Source organism: Macaca thibetana, chromosome 12 (assembly GCF_024542745.1).
Source record: "Macaca thibetana thibetana isolate TM-01 chromosome 12, ASM2454274v1, whole genome shotgun sequence".
In the NCBI taxonomy this organism is placed as follows: domain Eukaryota; kingdom Metazoa; phylum Chordata; class Mammalia; order Primates; family Cercopithecidae; genus Macaca; species Macaca thibetana.
The window spans coordinates 115,352,535-115,374,017 of record NC_065589.1 but is presented as its reverse complement, the minus strand read 5'-3'; the positions used below and the strand labels follow the sequence as shown (position 1 = coordinate 115,374,017).

At 45.6% G+C, this 21,483-nt stretch overlaps 1 protein-coding gene across 3 annotated transcripts in view; it reads left to right on the top strand.

Moving 5' to 3' along the window:
- The window catches only part of CCDC93 (coiled-coil domain containing 93), a 94,379-nt gene that overhangs the window by 67,841 nt on the left and 5,055 nt on the right, over positions 1 to 21,483 (top strand). For all 3 annotated transcript variants that reach the window (XM_050751713.1, XM_050751715.1, XM_050751714.1), the window contains exons 16-23: positions 550 to 621; positions 1,865 to 1,918; positions 3,354 to 3,416; positions 6,261 to 6,369; positions 8,426 to 8,508; positions 10,952 to 10,989; positions 12,395 to 12,479; positions 16,835 to 16,948. In XM_050751713.1, coding sequence (XP_050607670.1) covers positions 550 to 621; positions 1,865 to 1,918; positions 3,354 to 3,416; positions 6,261 to 6,369; positions 8,426 to 8,508; positions 10,952 to 10,989; positions 12,395 to 12,479; positions 16,835 to 16,948 — 618 coding nt within the window. The remainder of the gene's footprint in view (positions 1 to 549; positions 622 to 1,864; positions 1,919 to 3,353; positions 3,417 to 6,260; positions 6,370 to 8,425; positions 8,509 to 10,951; positions 10,990 to 12,394; positions 12,480 to 16,834; positions 16,949 to 21,483) is intronic.

The following is a 21,483-nucleotide window of genomic DNA, read 5'->3' as shown; positions in this document are numbered from 1 at the left end:
ATCTGTAGTCTGGTCGTGGGGGTGATGCGTGCTCAGCTGACTCTAGTGTGAGATAGGAAATGAGGCCCGGCAAGTTCTGTGTGAGCTCCGGGGAGGAAAAGACACTTCAGCACAGGAGCCATTAAAAGCTAGATCTTACTTAAGGGCCAGGGGGGACGGCAAGTGGAAGAGGTACTTGATGAGGCAGAGCACCAGGCTGGAAGATGGACAGGTGAATAAGGTTGAGGCCTGCTGGAGACAGGAAACAGACAAGACTAATTGGAACTAGGCTCTAGCTCACTTGTTCATTTCAATGCTCAGTGATTACTACATACTCACCAGCCCTTCAGAAAGAAAGGCCTCTTTTGATGGAGGAAGAGCTGCCTGTAGCCTCCTGAAAAGAACTTTCCCAGGCTGATAATTGGAGATGGGGGCAGCTACCCCATTAGCTTTTCGTCACAGAATAAACTCATGAAATGTGAAAATAAGACTTGTGGACCAAATAGTTGAATAATTGCATCTAATTACTGGCCTGTCTGAATTTTTTAAACGTTCATGTCGCTTTTAAAGGAGGAGATGACACGGCTACAGCAAGAAATTGAAAACCTGAAAGCTGAGAGAGCACCACATGGAGATGAAAAGGTAAAGGCTCTGAATTAGTCCTTGAGACTGTCAGGTGTTATTATGACTTACACAGGGAAAAGATAGTTCTAGAGGACCAACGAGCAGACAGCTGGTGCTAACTCATCCTGTAAATACACATTTCTCAACTGTTTTCCTTCTGTGACCTTCTAAGATTTGCATCCATCTCTTCTCTCTTTCCTCTGGGAGTAAAAGGCAGCAGAGGATGTAGAAGGCAGCAACCCAGACATGAATTACCAGATTACACACTTCTGGCCTCCCTCTGTTTAGGGAGATGTTTCTGGGAAAAGTCTGAGCTCTATTTCCTGCTCACCCATTCTTTACATTTTCTGCCAGTTTACTCATTTCACCTTCCTCCTTTCCTGCTCAAGGATAATGCCCCATTCCCAAAAGGCAGCAGCAAACATGAAGAAGGAGAGGGCAGTGTTGGATTTCACGGAAGAACCCTAAGCTTGCAGGAGCAGTCTAGGTTTAGGGAACACACCTGCACAGCTGGTTCTTGGAACAGAGGACTTGATCTTCCAAGGAGCTCACATGAATTTTCATTAAACCTTAAATTGTAAGGAACAGGGAACTTGAAGCTTAGGGAGGACGAGAGTGTCCAGCCACCCAGCGCCAGACTGCATGCCCTGCTGCCTGGCCCAGCACTCTGCACTGGACCATGCCCATGGCTGTACAGGACACTGCCATGCCCAGCGGGCAGACAAAGGTCTTGCAGGGCCCTTTTCACTCTCCTGAGTGGTTGCATTATTTCATCCAAGCCATACAACTCTTCACATCTGTGAGGGGACCGGCATGGGTGAATGGGAGAGCCTAGGAGGCGGTGGTGTCCCAGGCTCATTGTCACACAGCCAGCCTCTCCTATTGTTTCTAAAACTTTAAACCTTTAAAGTTCAAATCATCAGCTTGAGTTTTGAGCCTCTGAGTTTGCACGAATTAGACTCTTAGGATCTCATTTCTCTTCTCAGCACATCTTGTTAGCGAGATTCTTACATTCAAAAAGAGCTGTACAGTTTACCGTGTTAGTGTGTAACTGACAGACACCTAAGGACAATTTAAAATCTGGGGCTCATCTAAGGGCAGTTCCCTTTCTGCTCTCTTCAGACATGCTCGGGGGACATCAACGCATTTCTCGGCTGCACCCTTATGCCCCTGCCTGGCCCCTTCCTACATCTAGATCCTTGGCTTCTGTCCTATTCCCAAATGCTCAGGAGAGGTGTTTATTATGTTTTCATTGTTTCAGACCCTCTCCAGTGGAGAGCCGCCTGGTACCTTGACCTCTGCAATGACTCATGACGTAAGTACCTGCCTGCTCGGGATTGGCATTGTCTCCTGAGGGCAGGCGGCCAGCTTTCCACTGTCCTGTGATGGCTTCTCATGCCTACTTTAATGTGCTCTATGGCAAGCTCTGCATCTAGGCTTTCCAGGGCATTGTCCTGTTTGATACAGCTGGCCCTCAGATGGAGGCAGCGTCTCCCCAGCAGTGGCCCTGAAGGTGACCCTTCTGGTGGGTTTTCTCCCAGTCCTGTGTACAAGCATCTTGTTTTCATGCTGGCATCTCAGCTGGGAAGGGGAGAGGCCTGCGTTGGCCGCATATACTGGTCACCACTCCGGCTCTGAGGGGTTGGGTGGCACAGAGGGGAAAACCTTCTCTCTCTCTGTTGTACTGTATACCAGACTCAGCGAACTGTTTCTGTAAAGGTCCACGTAGTAACTCTTTTCGGCTTTGTGAGCCAGCTCTGCTGTAGTGACCATAGTTTATCTGTAAATGACATGGCTGTGTTCCAATAAAACTTTGTTTACAAAAATGGGCCACAAGGCATATTTGGCCCAAAGGTTGTAGGATTTAGCTCACAGGCTGTAGTTTGCCACCCTCTTCTGAGTTAAGCCAGTGCTACCCGCATTCCAAAACCCTCCAGAAGAAAGAGATAGGAAAGGAAGTGGACGAAAGGAAAAGCATGAAAACTGTAAGCATCTGTCTTCTTTAAGGGTTCCTCTTCCCTTTGTACCCTCATAATCTCCCAGGAGAATGAGCTTCAGCACTCTTCCAGTGAAGTCTGTTGGATTTTGCCTGCAGCTGAGTCCCTTGGGTGGGTGGGTGCGGGTGTGTGTGTATGTGTGTGTTTATATTCCCTATGCTGAGGAAGGAGGGGCTCCTTTGACCCCTTTTGTAACTTTCTCTGAGACGACAAACCAGCCATGTGTCTTACCTTGCTGGGTTCAATGAGGGACTAGTTTCTTTCTGTTTTCTATATCAATGCTGTCCAAGATAATTTTTCGCAGTGATGGAAATGTTCCATTCTGCACTGTCCACTGTGGCTAGGGGCTATCACATTGGATAACACAGCTCTAAGTAGAAACATAGAAAACTAGCGTCATCTCCAAACACAGGCATAGAAAACACATTCTTTAACTAATGGTTTGTCTCTACATCATCATAGGTTTTTGCAGGGGAAGGGCATATACGTTTGCAGGTTACTTCACTTACTTCACTTAAGAATACTGGATTCGTCCTGGGTCCCAGAAGGAGGAGTTGTTATAACATGATATGAGAGAGTATCAAGGGTCTCATATGAGATAGGACCCAGACAGTAAATTTAGGCATTTAAGAAGAGAAATTTAAGGCCTTGGGATGGGGGAGAGATGATAAAAACATATTCAATTTTCAAAGACTCCATTAAAGAGTGAAAGTTTTCTATTCTCAGATAATTACAGCCTTTTCCGATTTTTAGGACGACCTAGACAGACGGTATAATATGGAGAAAGAGAAACTTTACAAGATACGTTTACTACAGGTGAGTAAAAGGACAAAAATATGCATAAATTCTTCTAACTACGTTTAGATGTCCTATGACATAACTAGAAAGTCTCAATATCTAAGAATTAGAAAAGATGAGTAATGAGGCTGCGTTCACCAGTCTTCTTTCTATCTGGAGTGTAACTCAGTGATTTAAGATGTTGGTATTAACATCTCACATTGGTATGTTACTTTCATAACCACTCCTTTGAGTTAATCCTTACCCCAGGTGGAGAGTGGATATTACGTCCCATTTTCTTTATGAAGAAATTGACTTTCCCAGAGTCAAGCAGCTGGTAGGTGCCAGAGTCTGGATTCCAGTTCCCCGGTACTCATCAAGTACTAAACAAGAATTGTGCTACTGTTCCTCTGAAATTAAGTGCCATTTCAGCTGTTTTTTTGTTTGTTCGTTTGTTTGGATAACCGGTGGTTTGTGAGAGTGACATCAAATATGGGGGAGATAGGTTTCAAAATTAGCTCTAAAGTTTAATTCATGCAGAGTGAAAATTACATTTAAAATTCCCTACATTACTGGGATCTGGCTCATGGAAAATCAAAAGCCAGAAGTTCCTTCTGTCACACTTTGGTTCAAGCCAACCTTCTGTTCTCTGGGAGGGAAAGGCCGAGCTCTGGTAGGAATGGCCAAAGGGCTGCAGAGGCCAGTGAGATCCCCTTTCCCCTATCTCTGGCACCTGCTTACTTTGCTGAGCTGAGATGGCTAAATTTGGGTGAGTCAAATTTGTCCTTGTTACAGTCTCTATTAATCTTTAAAGAGGCATAGAATTAAATAAAATCGGGACAGTACAGCTGCATATTTGGAAACTTTTTGACTGAGTGCTTTGTATGTATTCAGCATTGCATCAGGTCCCAGAACTAATAGGATGACCCATCTCCTGGAAATGCTGGCTATTTGAGAACCAAGACACGTCTATATATACATCAAGTTCAAGGGAGTTTATGTGCAAATTGCTTACTAAGGGCAGCTTCAGACTGACCAGAGGAAACCTTCAGTAAAGCCAGTGGCTTGCTGAGGGCAAGGGCCTGAGTTAGGCAGTGGCTGTAGAATGCATGGAAATGAACTGATTGGACAGATTGCAGGGCTGTAGCTGATGGAACTTAGTATCAATTGAGATAAAAAGAGGAGTCAAGGATGATGCTGGAATTTCTAACACAAGGGTGGATAATATTTGTGTTATTCATAGAGAAGAAGCATAAAAGAGAAGCAATAGACTAGGGTTAAGGGTGAGAGGAGGAGTATAAATAGGAGTGTTAATGAGATCTGTTTGGAGCTTTTCAAAGTTGGGGTACGCAACCACATTGAAATGTCCAAGGAGTACTTGGTTGTCAGATCTGACTCCCAGAATAGTATGGGCTGGAGATTTGGGTGTCTGCAGTGTTGATGAGGACTGGGGCTGTGGAATGTGGAAGAGGCCCTGAGACTACACCCTGGTGAGCGCATGTGAGGATAGGCAGAGCAAAAGGGGGGATCTCCAGTGAGGATGCGCCCGAGCAGCCAGAAGGGGAAACAAGTGTATGAGGTTCTTGGGAGCCAAGCAGAGCGCTCAGCTGAGAGGAGGGGAAGTGCCACTAGAAATCAAGGCTAGGAGCTGAGAATTGTCCATTAAGTGTGTCCCTGAGAAGGTGTGCAGTGACTTTGGCAAAAGCAGTTCAGTGGGGCACTGGGGAGAGCCCAGTCGCAGTGGGTTGAAGGAGGACTGGCGTGGACAGAGGCTCCCATATGTGTGGCTCTCAGTACATTTCTCTTCCCTATAAAAGGGAAGAGAGAGACTGGTAGCTGAAAGGTGATGGCGATTAAAGAAGGGCTTTTTAAGAAGTGAGGACATAGGAAAGTATTTAATGCTGATGAGAAGGGTCAGTAGCTAGAGAAAAGTTACAGATGCAGTAACAGACTGAAGAGTTGTATCTTAAGACTCCTGAAAGGAAACCAGGAGTGAGCGCCTGAGCACCCATGGGTAGCATAGCCTTGGCCTAAGGGAGAAATACATCCTTCCGTCTCCCTAGAGCTGCAGAGACCCAGTTTTGGATTAGGTCACCAGACATGAATATGGGTTTCCCACCAGGAGTCTCCTATTTACCAGTGAATTAGAGATTCACATCTGCTGCTGCAGGTGAAGCAGGCAGGAGAGTGGGAGGATGTGGTGGACAGAGGGATGCAGGCACAGAAGAAAGGCAGCACTCAGAGCCTATGTGGTCCAGAGTCTACACATGTTCAGTGGGAGCCATGCACAAATGAGCGGCTTGTTCCCCCTGCAGCTGCCCTTGCACCATGCTACACCACACAGCAGTGCCATGCCTCCCAGACCCGGTCAGTAGGGCAGTTTCCTGAGTCCGTGGAAGGGAGAAAATGCTGGAAAGTATTTGAGGAGTAGGTTGTAGGAGCTTTTCAACCAGGATGAGCAATTTGGGATGTATGTGGAGGCAGCAAGGTGGCGTAGCTTCCCATCATCTGAAGCATTCCTGTTGTTGCCTGTCGCCACCTGGCAGTGGTGCAGCTGGCTACTCTGGACTCCTTGGGGGCCTGGGGGGCTAGCTGCGGGCTCTGTCCATAGCAGCCCTTCCCATTCAGCGTCTTCCCTCCTGGTCCATTTATTTGGCGCCTTCTGTGGTTCAGTTCACAGTCGCCTCCTCCCACACCTAGGAAAGTGGGAAAGTCAATCCGAATCTGAGATGGGGACCTTTATGCCGATGGCAGAAGTTTGTGCCTACACCGTAGGGCTTGTGGTTGGGCTCAGGTCAGGGTGCAGGCAGTATTTTGGCTCCCTAGAGAACATGTAAGGCCTTTTACCAAATAGTACTGTCTCTGCCTTCCTTTTGCATTTAGGCTCGAAGAAATCGAGAAATAGCAATTTTGCACCGCAAGATTGATGAAGTCCCTAGCCGTGCCGAGCTAATACAGTATCAGAAGAGATTTATTGAACTCTACCGCCAGAGTAGGTGCATCGACCACAGACAAGCTCTCCAGGCTGGGGAGGGACAGGCGAGGGGTCTGTTCCACTTTAGCATGGGGGAACATGCACCAGAGCGCAGTCCACAAAGGCCACCACCAGAAAGCTCCGTTTCATCAACAGGTCCGCTTGGCGGTCCCGGGAGCAGCACTAGTGCTCTCACTGCCCTCTCCATGGACAGATGGTTGAACCAGTTGAGCTCTTAGAGTAAAGCTTCAAAGCAGCCCTCATCCTGATCAGCCACATAGCCTTCCCCTGAGCTCCTGCACCACTTTCCAACTTCACACGGAACATCGTGATCCTGGTGTCTAGAGATCAGCCCTCACTCATTGTTCTCTACAGACTTTCTTGCTGATGTGGTCCTTAACCCTTAACAGAATCATATTCACCCAGTAACCCAGGACCATGTCCCTCAGCCTGAATAAGAGACCATGTCTCATCAGGCTCAGAATGGCCCTCAAGGCTACCATTGCCTTTCTCTTCCTAACACTCCTGCCACATCTGCTCTTGCATCATATCTCAGCTAAATGACCATTAGCTGCAGTTCTCCCAAGTCCCCTAGCCACACATCTGATTCTGTCACTTCTCTCTCTGCTAACAAATCTTCAGGAACTCCTCAGGCCTTACTGAACAGAGCCTCTTTCTTTACCATGTCTGGGTTCCTCCCCAGTCTGAGTGGCCTGCCTGGAGGCCCCTTTCCTGATCTGAACCCTCACTCTGGCCTTGCCAGTCCACACACTGCCTCTGAGCAAACCATAAGCTTTGACGTCTTAGCCTTGACTCCTCCTGTTCCTGGTGCCTGGATCCCTTCTCTTCTGTCAGGCTGAATTCTTCAGTACCCAACTCAGATCCTGTAAACCTATATTCTAGGGCCCTCACCCCAGGCAAGAACTGATCACCTCTTCTCCATGCTCCTACTCTGGTATGTCCCCATGATACCTCCAACTCAACAGGTACAAAACTGAATTCAGCCCCCCTACCCCGCATTCCTCTTAGGCAAACTGGACCCGTCTTACTTCTCTGACTCAAGCTGCTTGCCAGTTCTGTCTGTTTCATCTGGACTGCTGCTGTAGCCACTTTCCTTTGCTGCCCAGAGTCTACTTCGATCTTTTTCAATATATATTTGATCATTTTACTCTAAAAGCTTTAATACTTAGTAGCTCCCTGCAACTTCTTAGGTAATCTTTAGAATCCTAAATACACTGTACTAAGTCCTGCATCGTCTTGGCCCACTTCACCCAGCTTCACCCATTTTGCACATCTGCATCTTGGCCTGTGAGCTGGTGCCGGAGTCCAGAGTGCCATTATCCTACAATTCCCACTTGGTCTTTCAAACTCCACCTAAGATTTTGCCTTGAGGCCTTCGTCTTTCCGGCATCCTTCCTGGTAGAGCACTGGCTCTATTGGAGGAGTTCAGAACATGCTTCCTTCACGCCCTGGCCCCACCAGGCTGGGGTTTCATCCAGTCCTCACACTGGACTCAGATGATCAGAGGCGGGGATCAGCAGTGACAGTTTTCAGCAGAAAGTAGTTTCTGCTTTAAGTTAAATCTTTCCCTTTACTTTTCTATTCCTGCTTGTTTCAAAGCTTTTAGTAATAATAATACCTGCATCTATTTATTTCACAGAACAAATTTCACATAGGTTAAAATCATCTGATAAAGACATGTTTACACTAAGGACATTTTCAAGCAGTTACATCAAAATACCTGTATCATGTATTATTATCAAATATCTACAACCCCCACCCAGTTCTTTAGCTGGATGAGGTAAAGGTGGCTGGTTCATTTGTGGGAGTAATTTTCAACTTTGGGTACTCACTGTCACCACCCGGGTCCCACCTCTAGACGTTCTCCTTTCATTGGTCCTGAGATTTGTTAAAAGCTTCCCAGGAGATTCTGTTTGCGCACTGTGGGATTTCTGCAGAGTGAGCTCCCAGGCCTGACAAAGCTGTCCTGGCAGTGCATACATGGGGGAGAGGGGCAGGTAGGGTGTTCTGATACCTGTTCTTTATTCATGTGCTGATTGCTTTACCTTTACAGTTTCAGCAGTGCACAAAGAAACCAAGCAGTTCTTCACTTTATATAATACCCTGGACGATAAAAAGGTTTATTTGGAAAAAGAGGTAAGAACATTTATGAAAAGAAAATGGCTAAGCAGCTAACAGTGCAGTTGACTCCAGGAAGTCAAATGAACTTGATATCTGGGACGGATATGTTCAGCATTAGCAGAAAGAGTGCCTGTTTTATGTGCTAAGTGCTGGCATACCCAGTCAGAAAGTACAAGATTCCTTGGGAGCCCAGACTGTCTGCTGTGAAGTGAGACTGGTGGACAGCCATTCTAGAGTGCTGTGGGGGAAATGCCATTGTTAAAAGGAACACAGTGGAAGCTCTGGAGTTGGTGAGACTAGTTTGAGTTTTAAAGGAAGGGAGGAACCAGCTGAATGGGGGTGGTGGGCTTGTTATAGTTTACAGGGAGAAAATACCTGTTTAATAATCAGTGGCTGACATAGGCGTGAACTAAAAGGTTTGTAAAATTCAAAGCAGGGGTGAAAGGGTCACTGTCACTTCCTTCATCTTTCTAACACTTAAAAACTCAGGTTAAATTAATGGCTCAGGGCTTTCCCAAGTTGATGGCAAACGGTTCGGGCACAGTATGCAGATATGTCTTAATTTAAAAAAGAACAGTCCTGGTCTTCACCATGGCAGCAGGTGTCCTGAAGAGAACACGGGCTTTGGCGTCAGTCAGATTTGAGTTTATTTGGGTTTTAGTGTGGCCTCATTTTTCTCACCTGTAAAATGGGGATGACACCTAATTGCATTGATGATGATTATAATGAGGACAGAATGAGAAAATGTAAAGTTCCTTACACATGATGGATTCTCAGTACATACTTGTTCCTACCCTCCCCCTCACCTTGAGGTTAACAGAATGTGTTTTCATTTTATCACCTTGTAGCCTACACTAATTACCACTTTAATAAGGATAATATTACAAATATATCTTTTACCTGAACCCAAATGGAAGCATCTGTAATTACTGTCACCTTTACTGCCTGCTGTCAGACAAACCAGGTAGATCTCTGTCATCCTAGAGGGCCCTCCTTGAGAAGTTGTTTTTTATTTTTTTCTGTATTCGAGGCCTTACACAGTGGTAGGCGTATAACAGACATTTGATAAACGTTTGAATAGATGAATGCATTTTATGGGATTTGCATCAGACCTGGGGAATAGCTGTGCCCCACATCCTGGCCTTGAGGCCCTCCTACCTGGCAAAGGAAAGATTTGCCAACCCTGACTTAGGGATAGGCCAGCCCCTTCCCAAAGGCCTTAAATCCCATTGACCTTCCTTCATCAGCAGTGTTTAAAGTTGTTCCACTGTTTAAAAACTAGGAATTTTGTGAGGCAGAGTGGGGAGCTGGGCTTTTTAATTCCAAGGCATGTTACCAGTTTAGAATGTTACATTTGAATAAAGGTGGTATTTTATCTTAAATGGATTTATGCCTGTGATATTTTAACTTTAAAACCTTCCTGTGGAGGCCGGGCGCGGTGGCTCAAGCCTGTAATCCCAGCACTTTGGGAGGCCGAGACGGGCGGATCACGAGGTCAGGAGATCGAGACCATCCTGGCTAACACGGTGAAACCCCGTCTCTACTAAAAACTACAAAAAAAACTAGCCGGGCGAGGTGACGGGCGCCTGTAGTCCCAGCTATTCGGGAGGCTGAGGCAGGAGAATGGTGTGAACCCGGGAGGCGGAGCTTGTGAGCTGCGATCCAGCCACTGCACTCCAGCCTGGGCGACAGAGCGAGACTCCATCTCAAAAAAAAAAACCTTCCTGTGGAGTAGTAAGGACAAGAAATAGTCTACATTGCAGACTGTGAACCTAAAGTTCACACGTGGTATTTACTTAGTTCTGAGCTCCCAAGTTGAGTCGTTTTATGGCCAGAAAGATGATCCAGGTTTCCTTACTCCTGCCTCAGAGCCCTTCCAAGGACCGTATCACTGGGGCAGATAAGAGGATTTGCTGTGAGGCTAAGGCAGTGTCCACCGGGCCTTGAACAGTGCGTCCCCTCGGAGGCACTCAGCCACCCAGCAGCTTAGCTTGCTGCATTGGCAAGAAGATTCTGTGGGAAGGAATAGAGTGTAAATGACTCTCACCCTCCACACTGTCTGACTCCCTTAAGCTGTTATCCTTGAAAATAAAGTGCGGTGTTTGGCAAGATATAAAGGACTGTGGTGGCAGCTTGCCTAGAGAGCCCTAATGTTAGCTTAGTGTCCTCTCAGCTGGGATCCAGGTCCCTTCAAAGCACCCTCTCCCTACATTCCTGTGGGAATGCCCTGTAGGAAGAGGGAATTTTCTGTGAGAAGAAGGTGGATTCCCTGAGGAAAACTGTGAGACAGAACATGTGGCTCATTTTTTTTTTTCCATATGTTACTTTAATCTTCATAAACAAGGCTTGTGTTCCTTGCAGAAGCAGTATGTGGAGACAGGCAAGCTTGCAGCAGTTGCAGTAGTGTGGAAATCTTTTTGCCTGTCTTATAATTTCGTTTGTTTTTTTACTTCCCCAGATTAGTCTGCTGAACTCAATTCATGAGAACTTCTCACAGTAAGTACTGTCAGTCCTCCTTCCCACTAATACCCTGTCACCCTGCACACTTTGAATTCAGCCCACCTTACACTGCTATCCTGTGCTTCACAAAGGCACATGCAAGACTTAACGCTGGGTATGTGATTCTTACTCTTTTAGCCCTTCTGCTAGGTATCTTGTTTACACTCTCCTTGAGTACCTGCAAAACTATAATGATAGTCGAGTGAAGGAAGAGCTTAGGAAAAAAGTTAACTTTCCAATAATTTGGCTGTGCCTACCTACTAAAATCTCTCTATATATTATCAAATTAATATTTGTTAATGAACACACAGAGATGCTTTAAAATTTACATAATGGAATTTATATAATTTTTTAGATTTTTAAAATCTCACGGTAGTTTTTTTGGTTAATGTGTACATTGTTCTCTATAAATTAGATGTCAAGGCCCACCTGTTCCCAAATCAAGCAGCCCTCAAGCATGTCCATTTGCCCACCCACCATCCAGCAGCCCCAGGACTTGCTCCTTGGAGAGCATGCTTCCCTTCTCTCTGGTATAAATCTCTGCTGTCCTCTGGCAGGTGACAGGGGACACATTGAGACTGAGATCTTAATGAGTTACAGGTTCTAGGTTTTAAGCTTCTTTTCTAAAAAAAAAAAAAAAAAAAAAAGAAGAAGCCCACAGCCTTCTAATAAGATTCAGATTCACTGTGTAAAATACCTTGTGACATTTGTAAAAATGCCATTTTCATCTTTCCCAATGATTGAGAGAGCCTGTGGTTTGAGTGTCTTGTGAAGAATTCTGCTCCGTCAGCCCATCCTTCAGGATAATTCTCAGTGCGTGCATGCGGTGGGGTGTGCGTGTTTGTGTGTTTATGTTCTGATCCTCCTGGTGTCCTTCCCTCTGCAGAGTTGGAGGTGAAGAAGAATGTTTTAGGACATCAGGGAATCTACTTGTTTAGCTGCTGCTTCTAGAAATAGGACCAGATTTCTCAGACCTGGTTTTAGGAAATCTCAGAATATGTCTACCAATTTCAAGTATCTGCCAATCCTCAAATTTTTTTATAAACCAAGTGAAATCCATTACTTAAGCAGTACATGTCATATTTCAAATAAATACTGTTTTTGTTAATTTTAGTCACGTTTTACTTTAAGGAAATACGTATTAGTTATGAAAGTTACAGGGAAAGTATGACAAAAAGATTAATATGCAATTATAAGACCAGGCTAATTTCCATGCCTTCTCAGAGGTTTAGCATCCTTAATTGCCTGGGATCGCAGGGGCCCCCATGGCTCCACTGTGCATTGCAAAGGCCTGATTGCCTCTCTCAAGAGGTATAATCTGGATACAGAGCTGACTGCTTGGCATTTCCCCCCACCTCAGAGTCCTGTGTGCTGGTCATAACTCTGCTGGTTTTTCTTTCAGAGCCATGGCCTCCCCTGCTGCCCGGGACCAGTTTTTACGTCAGATGGAACAGATTGTGGAAGGAATTAAGCAAAGTAGAATGAAGGTCAGATGGCTTCTTTTCTGTAATGTAGCCCAGGTTTTATAGTGGTGACAGGGAAAGTCCTGGGAAGAACAGGTCTCTTCTGGTAGCTGGGGAGTGTGCCCTCAGTCCTGAAAAGACACATTTCTACAGAGGGATTCCCACCATGCGTCTCACTCTGTAGTGGGCTGGGCCTGTCCCATGAGCTGCCTACACCCAGGGGTTCAGAAGTTGCTGTTAGCAGCAGCTCCCATGTATTGAACACCTATTGTGTACCAGGCATTGTGCTGACATTCCTGAAAGACCTCGGAAGCGAACAGTATCACACCCATTTTACAGATGAGGAGACCACCTTTCACCAGCAGGCTTCCGCTCTTGACTGGATTCGCTTCCTCGGGGGATCTGCGGTACCTGACATTCTGCCACAAGAGATTCATTCCTTAGGAATCTTAAGATCTTGAGAGCATTTTAGTTTTCAGGAACCCCCCTCTAAAAAAGAGAAATCATTGCTGAACTGAGTTCTGCCAAAGTGAGAGGCAATGGAGCCTCAGAAGTCTGAAGAGAACAGAGAGGCACCACTCAGTCAGGGTACAGCATGGGGTTTTCCTACAGAGACAGCTGCAGTTTCCTACCGCCATTCTCAGATGAATCCTGACTCGTACTTCCAAATATCTCTTGCTTATGGTCCTGTTTTAAAAATGTATCACACCAGAGTGGTTCTCCGACATGGCGGTAAAATCTTCCAGGGACGTCGGGTTTCTCCTCTGATGATCTTGGGGCAAAGGGCTCCAGTGAGTGATGCCAGAATATAAACACAAGAAAAAGAATTGTCCATAGGTCCTGTCATCCTAAAAAAAACCCTGTTACAGAAGACAAACGTTCAGGTTGCCTGTAATCTCATCTCACAAGAGATGAGCTAAGGGCAGAAGTGTTCCATGTCCCTTTCCCTGTAGAAAAATACCATGAATCTCTCTGTGAATGACTTCAATAAAACAATGTCAAAGGAGGAGAAAAAAAGTATCACTAGTAACAAGCACAATTTCTTGGACTATTCAGCCGTCAAAATTAGAACGACATAAGTCAGTGCTTGCCTGTATATGCGCATTCACCCAAGCCAGGATAGGCTGTCTTGCAGAGAGCGAATGCAGTCCCCTCTCAGTGACCTGGGATGTGAGTAGGTGGAAGGCAGAGAACCTGACTGACCAAAAGCCTGTGACAGCCCAGATGTCAGTGCGTTAGACGCTTCCTCCATTCTATTGCTCCTCAGGAAGCTGCTGTGGTTCATAGTCAAGAAGAACAGGAATTCGTGGGTTCTTTCCTTTGACTTCTGCTTCCTGTTTACAGAGAGCAGTGTAAACAGGAAGTGGAAACCAAAGGAAAGAACCCCATGAATTCCTGTTGTTGACTATGAGCCAGAGCAGAAGAAGAAATGGGCCTCACCCCTTCACTCTCTTCACTTTCCCCCAGGCTTCATGCTCTTGGCCCCTCAGGGCTGACCAGTGTGGAAACCAGGTGCTGCTGTAGCTGTCTCTCCCCTCCATGGTGGGTGCCAAATGGGTCAATGGCACCCAGGGCAGAGTGGGCTCTCTTTCTCTGGTCTGCATCCCCAGTGGCTGATGTAGCACCTAACCCATGGTTAGGCCCTCAAGGACTATTTGTTGAATGGGTGAATTCTTTCAATAGAGTCAAAGAGCAGTTGTCAAAGAGGGTTCCAGATACACTTTGAATGTTGAATGTTGATTGACACTCTGGATAGAACAGCACTCACTTGCATGGATGTGTTTTATTGTGTGTGTTTGTTTGTTTTAAATGTAGCTTTCCCTGTAACAGTGCCATAATGGGTCCTGCTCTCATAGATGTGGCGGAGGAGTCTGTGTCCTCTCAAGCACAAGTTTCTCAGAACCAGCAGGTTCAGAGTGTTACATAGCAGACCAGCATTGGGTAACAATGATTGAATAGGTGTTTATGCCCCGTCTGAGGGTTTCTGAGTAAAGAAGAGGTCACATATCAGTCAGCATTTTGACCTCACTCAGAGGAGGTAAGGTCTCTGGATCTCTGGAATACTGTGAGCAAGTGCTTGGCACAAGCACTTCACAGACCTAGGGTGTGAATAGGTGATAAGTAGGGAATAACAAAGTTACGTTTGGGTAAGGGGACACTGAGATGAGTGTGCAAATGAAGCTTAGATCAAAGATTCAACTCCTGCTTCACAGAGTGAGTTGGCATCCTAGGATGTGAAATGTTAAGAAGAAAAACTGTCTTTGTTGAGCAGCTACTATGGACCAGATGATGGATCATTCACTTAACATTTAATGTCACAAGCTTCTCATAACAAAACTGGTGATCTAGGTGATATTCTTATTTTAGCTAAAGGACCTGGCATTCAAAAAAGTTAAATTAGCTGTCCAAGGATACACAGTGAGTGGCAGAACTAGGATTTGAACCCAGCCTTTCTGGCCTCATGCTTATATTATTTCTAGGTTGCCACAGTAACTCCCACAGTGGATCCTAGATAAATTCATAATTCAAACGGATTGCTACCTCACTAGGACATAATCAGTTATGTTGAAGTGTTTTGCTAAAGCACAGAGCAGAGAGGAAAGTCCTGAGATAAGAGCTGCTGGCTGTCCTAATAAGAGAGAGGGACCTAGCTGTGAGGTCCTATCCAGCACAGCGGAAAAGGTGTCTGCTGCTTTGAGAGTTGGAGCCCACGAAGGAACAGTAGTGGGAGCTGTGGTGGGCTGGTGTGTCACTGTGACAGGATCGTGAGTGGGTGTGAGAGACCCATGGAGGCAGCATTAGGGGTTCCGTCGGCAGGGATCAGGACTTGCTGCTGAGCCAGGGCTCCAAGTGTAGTAGGACACCAGCCAAGGACCCCAGAGGGGACTGCCCACTCTGGGAGACCTGGGCACAAGAGGGCACCAAACTGGAGACCTAGTATGGGTGTGCACCAGGCATCCGTATGCAAACCTGTGGAAAGAGCAGGGCACAGGGTCTTGGGACTCAGGAACTGGATGCAAGGTCAGGATTTGACCAGGCAAATCAGTCCCCATATGTGATGGGTCTTTCTCTGAACAGCATTGGGGTAGGCCTTGGGGACACCAAGTTGCATTTGTCCTATGCAGTCAACAGAGGCCTACAGTGTGGAGGGAACTACTGAATAAAATGCAGCCAGTTTACCTGTAGCTTGTGTTTACCAAATCCCTTCCAAAGTGTAACACAGAAATCACGGTCAGGCATCAGCAAAGCCATGGCAAAGCATCTCTCAGAATTTGATTCAACAAGCTTTTGAGCACCAGCCATGAGTCAGGCACCCGGTCTGTACCGTAACTCTTTCTGCCCTCATTTCCTGGCTGATGCTCTGGGTTTACCTTCTGGACATATAGCACATAGCATTGCCAGCCTTGCTCTAGTGTCCTCAGCCTCCCTGAGCTTCCAGGCTGAGGAGGCCATGCACCCACCGTCCTCTCCATCACCTCCTCCCATGTCATTTTCCTCACACGACTGATCAGTGTTGGGAATATTTCATGTGTCTATTTGTCAGGGTGCTTGCTTAATGTGAATCTCTACAATGTACGCTCTGTGGGAGCAGTGACTTTGCCATGTTCACCCTACGTGTAGCTACTCAGTAGATTCTAAGTCAATATTTGTTGAATGAATAAGCTTTTGGGTACCTTAGAAAAGTCTCTTTAAATCAAAGCCTAGCATCTATTTATGAGATCTAAATCCTGAAAATATCCTAAATTGTCTACCAGTAGAAAGATGGGTAAGTTAGCAATCAGCAGGAACATTGTGTTGTTTTTAAAATGATAATTTGTAGAAAGTTTGTAATGACATGGAAATACATTAAATCAAAAGAGGATACACAGTTTTATTATATGAGCACAGTTATTTAAATCAAGGTTTTTCAGCCTCAGCACAGTTAACATTTTGGGCCAGATAATTCTTTGCTGTGGGGTGTCCTGTGCACTGTAGGATGTTTAGCAGCGTTGCTGGCTTCTACTCAGTGATACCAGTAGCACCCACTCCTCACAGTTGTGACAATCAAAACTGTCTCCAGACACTGCCAGGTGGGGAGTGGGGGGTCAAAATAGCTCCCAGTTGAGAATCACCAACCTGTCCATTGTGAAATTGTAGTGAGAAAAAAAAAAAAAAGGAAACAGTTAATACTCAGTGATAGAAAAATTGCTGAATAAATTGTAGGGCCTCCATGTAATATCATGCAAATAAATTAACCAACCTCAAAAATTATATATTGAAGCTTCCTTTGCTGGGAGGAAATCCACGAAACTGTTAACAACTGTTGCCTTTCGGATGTTGCCAGCAGCCCTTGGGCAGAACGTGTCTTTTCATCACCATTTCCCACAATGTTTCAACAGATGGAAAAGAAAAAGCAAGAGAACAAAATGAGAAGAGACCAGTTGAATGACCAGTACTTGGAGCTGTTAGAAAAGCAGAGGCTATACTTTAAGACTGTGAAAGAGTTCAAGGAGGTAAGAGGAAGGCTGGGCAGCACATTAAGGCTAACATGAGATATATGTTCACCTCAAAAGTAGCCACTAAAAAAACAGCAGTGTTTTGGTTTTCCTTTGGTCTGTGAAGGGAAATAATAAGACAGAGTGTGATCTGGCAGTGAAGTGTGGCGTTAGGTAGCTGAAGATTGCATTTTTCTATGGCCCATCTTGAGGTCTAATTAAATGTTTCAAGACATCACATCATTTTAGTTTTCCTAACAGTAAGCACATTAAACTCACAAAATGACTCCATCAGTCCATATCAAGGGCCACCTGGAAACAGCATTTGTTGTGGATTCAGATACAGCATCTCCTCTCCTGCCAATCTTAGGGTAGGGAGGGACCTCAAGAAACTGTGGGAAGAGAGAACTTTGAAGTGTCACAGGTTTGGATTCGATTCGAATCCTACATTTACCACTTTCCAGCTGTGTACTTTGGTAATGACCTAATTCCCCACAGCCTCAGTTTCCTCATTTGGTGGGTTCTTTTGGGTCAGATGAGAAATTTGAAACATCCAGCACCAGGTCTGGCATCTCCTAACACCCAACACTCAAGTCAATTTTGGTTTTCCCTGTTTTTTCTTCCTGCATTTGGGCAGTTACTCTTCATTGTTCCAGAAAGAAAAGTGCCTGCCCTTAAGAGATTTTCCAAAAAGACTTCATTTTGTCCCTTGCTAGGGTCTCAGCAGCTTTATTTTAAGGAATTCCTTCTCCCTAACCTAAATCCATGTGGTTTCAGTGAGTTTAGAGACTGCTGAAAATACAGCAGAGTTAAAGGTAGGTTGTATCCTGGTGTTTGGTCTGCAGAATAAAAAATGTAGTCTTCCCATGCTCATAATTTTGTTCTTATTTTAAGACTTTTCTTTCTTTCTTCCTCATCTTTCCCTTCTCTTCTACATCTTTTTTTGTGATTTAACTTCTGGAAGCCACATCCCATAGGCATTTCAAAATGTCATCTTTTCCAGTGTTCCAGCTCCTACTATATCCCTGGACAGATGCCAGGTTGTAACGCAGACCTCCCCCTCCTTAAGGAGCATACGCTGTGGTGGGAGAGACGGATAACAAGCTAAGAACAAGTCATAACAAATAAGTAGTAACAATTCCAGACTTTGCCGTGTGAGGAGACTGGTTTAGGTGGTGTGGTCCGGGAGGGCCCTGTAGGTTGAGCAGGACATAGCCATGGGAAGAAAGAGTTCTTCAGCCATAGCAGTGCAGGAATGGGGAGCGGAGGGTCTGCGGCTCAGTCTGGGACTCCTTTGAGGCTAGCACAGACGGAAGCTGAGGTCCCAGAAGGGCCAGCGAGCAAACTGGCAGGGAACAATTAGGAATTTGCTGCCCTACTCAGAGCTCCTCCTTCCCTTTAATCAAAACTCACAAAAGGAGAACTGCATCTCAAATTTTGCTTGGAGACACCCTTTTGACAGTGTAGAAACAAAAAGCAAGTAAGTTGAGGAGGATAAGTATAAGCTGTCAAAGCAATTGACAATGAAGTGGAAAAGCTCATTCTCGCCCAGCAGGCTCTCAGGTGAGAGCTTAGGATGACCTCCGAAGCACCAGTTCCTTCAGAGGTGTTAAGTGGCTTGGGTCTGAGTTCCCACCTGTGCTGGCAGTCATTGTCACACCAGACACAGAGGGTGGTTCCTCCAGAGCCAGCTAAGACACCTAGACCAGATTCTTGCCGGGCCTCTTTCCCTGAGTCCAAAGCAAGTCAGAAGAGGGGGAGGGGATGAAATATGTTCTTACATATTTCATTTAAATATATTTCACCGCACATTTAGCATGTCCTTTTATTTTTTGGTGTTAAAATTGTCTTAGAAAATAATTGTGATGGTGGGTAGTCCTTTTTTTTTTTTTTTTTTAACATTTTACTTGGCAAAAATTTAAAATTGGCAACCACATGTCAGTGTTCCAGCATCTTAAACTTTCTCCCACAAGCTCCTGCGAGGTAATTTGGGGCCACCACAGGTGTTGAGGAGGAGGTGATGATAGGGACTTGCTTGCTACTCCACAGCCTCTACCCCATATCTTCAGCCAGACTAGTTCTGCTGCTTTTCTGTTTTATACATTACAGTTTAATTTGGACTTTCATCCAGGGTGGAGCCTTCTCCCAGCACCCTCTATTTTGCCTTCTCACCATCCTCTCACTGGTTTTTACATTCTAAATTCTCACTGCATCCTGGGCCCAAGCACTTGTAGTGTGCCATAATTATTCTTCATGGAAAACACAACATTATTGTCTACGAGATGGTTTTTTGCCAGCTTTTTTGCCAGCTTAGTCGTTGCCTTCGTTGGGTTTGGTTTACCCCACGTTAAATGAGTCACAGTGATGTGCCATGGGCACCATTTAGGTACCAAGTCATGCCTGCATCCTGACTCCCAGCCTTCTCTGGTTTCAGAAGCTTCTTCATTAGAGACATTGGGTTTTCTCTAAAATCCCGTTGACTTGCCCTGAGAAAGCTGATTAATTGTAAGTCTGCCAGGAAACATGTACTCTGACATCACCTTAATCACAGTATTAAGTGAATAGTGTCTCTAAGCCACAGTTTCATCAGGTCATGAAACTAAGATTTAAATTCAATAGCACTGATGAATTCAAACCCTACATTTTTGTGAAGCTGGCTTTGGGTACATAACCTTGAGTGAACTTAGCTCTCTGTCTGGCACCTAGTGGGCCTGGATAGAGTTTTCAGCAGGAAGGAGACTGAGGTGATGAGACATTCCCTTTTCTTCTAGAAACAAACAGCCAAAGCGCCTCTTTTATATTTGCTTTGAAGAGACGGAGACTATGATTCTGTAGGCTCACATACTAGGTGACATCGTAGGCTGTCTCTACCGAAAAGTATAAGCATCACCTAGTGTGCTGTGACACACACCGTTCCCCACGGTAGAGTTCGGATGCTTCTGGGTGGTTTTTGCCTCATTTAAATGGTGAGGTGGGTGACAGTTTAAACTTATTTACCGTTTTATATTTTTGTTATGGAAATCTTCAAAAATACACAAGTAGAGAGTGTAGTATAACAACATAATAGTGTAGCTCTCTCTTCTTCTTCCATCTCTTCCCCTCCATTTGTTTTAAGCTGGAGTCTTTTTTCCCTCAAGTACATCTCAATCCATTTTAAAAAGGAAAACTTTCTAAAAGAAAATAACATGTGACCCAGCATCACCTTATTTCTGTCACCCCCACCGCCCTCCCCGTGAACTGCCTCTCTCCCCAAAAAGGTGCTGAAAAGTGTCAGAGCGCCTCGCTTCTGACAGCCTCACAGTCTTCAGCCTTACCACCAAGGCAAGCACCCACCTGTTTCCTTGTTCCCTGAGTGAAAGATATGTCTGAATCCTGTAGATGAGCCAGCACTAGCCTTAGCTAAACCAAGGTCGTTGTGGTCATGCTACCATCACACCGCCAAAAGATCAGGACCTCCAGAGAGCTGAGAGCACCTGACCCTGGCCCAGGGAGGTGGAAAAATTGACCATGGGGGTTTTGAGTGCAGAAGGTTCAAGAGTGAAAGTTTTTCTCCCACAATAAATGCACCTCCAGGAAAACACGGACCCTGGAGGCCTGACCACTGTCAAGCCTGTGAGCTCTACCTCTCCGGGCCCTTTCTGCTACCACTTTTATCTCCCAGTTTAAAAGCAGGACTTCTTGTGACCCTGCCCAGAGAATGGGGTTGGAGTTATTGGAGGTTTGCTAGCAGATGGAGGCATCCTGAGCTACTAAGGCCAGTGGAACGAGGGCAGGAGGCGCAGTTAGAAGCTTTTGAAGATGACCCCAGAAGGGAACATGAAATGATGCAGAGGTGACTTATGCCACTGGATGTCAGATTCTACAGGCAGAGGTTGGGGCAGTGACCTCCCTCAATGATAACCTGTAGCACACGCCATTGATTTCATACAGCTTGGTTTTAAGGAAGGGCGGGTTATCTTTTTTTTTTTTTTTTTTTTTTTTTTTTTTTTTTTTTTTTTGACGAAGTCTCGCTCTGGCGTCCAGGCTGGAGTGCGGTGGCACGATCTTGGCTCACTGCAAGCTCCGCCTCCCGGGTTCACGCCATTCTCCTGCCTCAGCCTCCAGAGTAGTTGGGACTGCAGACGCCCGCCACCACGCCCGGCTAATTTTTTGTATTTTTAGTAGAGACGGGGTTTCACCGTGTTAGCCAGGATGGTCTCAATCTGCTGACCTCGTGATCCACCCGCCTTGGCCTCCCAAAGTGCTGGGATTACAGGCGTGAGCCACCGCGCCCGGCCCCGTTATCTCTTGATGAATATCTTTTATCCTATTTTCTGAGTTTCTTAAAGACAAGAATATTCTTAACCTTCACTGTTGTTAGAACTCTACGTGTTTTGCCTGCTGTGTAAACTAGGGCTCCCTTTTCTCTCTTTTTACGCTGCTGTCTCCAAAGCCTTTCCCCACTCACTCACCATAGTATGCCAAGACTGGGAGATAAGTGTGCTTTCTGCTTCCATCCTCTTGATGTTTCATAGACTTCATGAAGTCTTTAGGAATGACAGTGCCTATCCTCT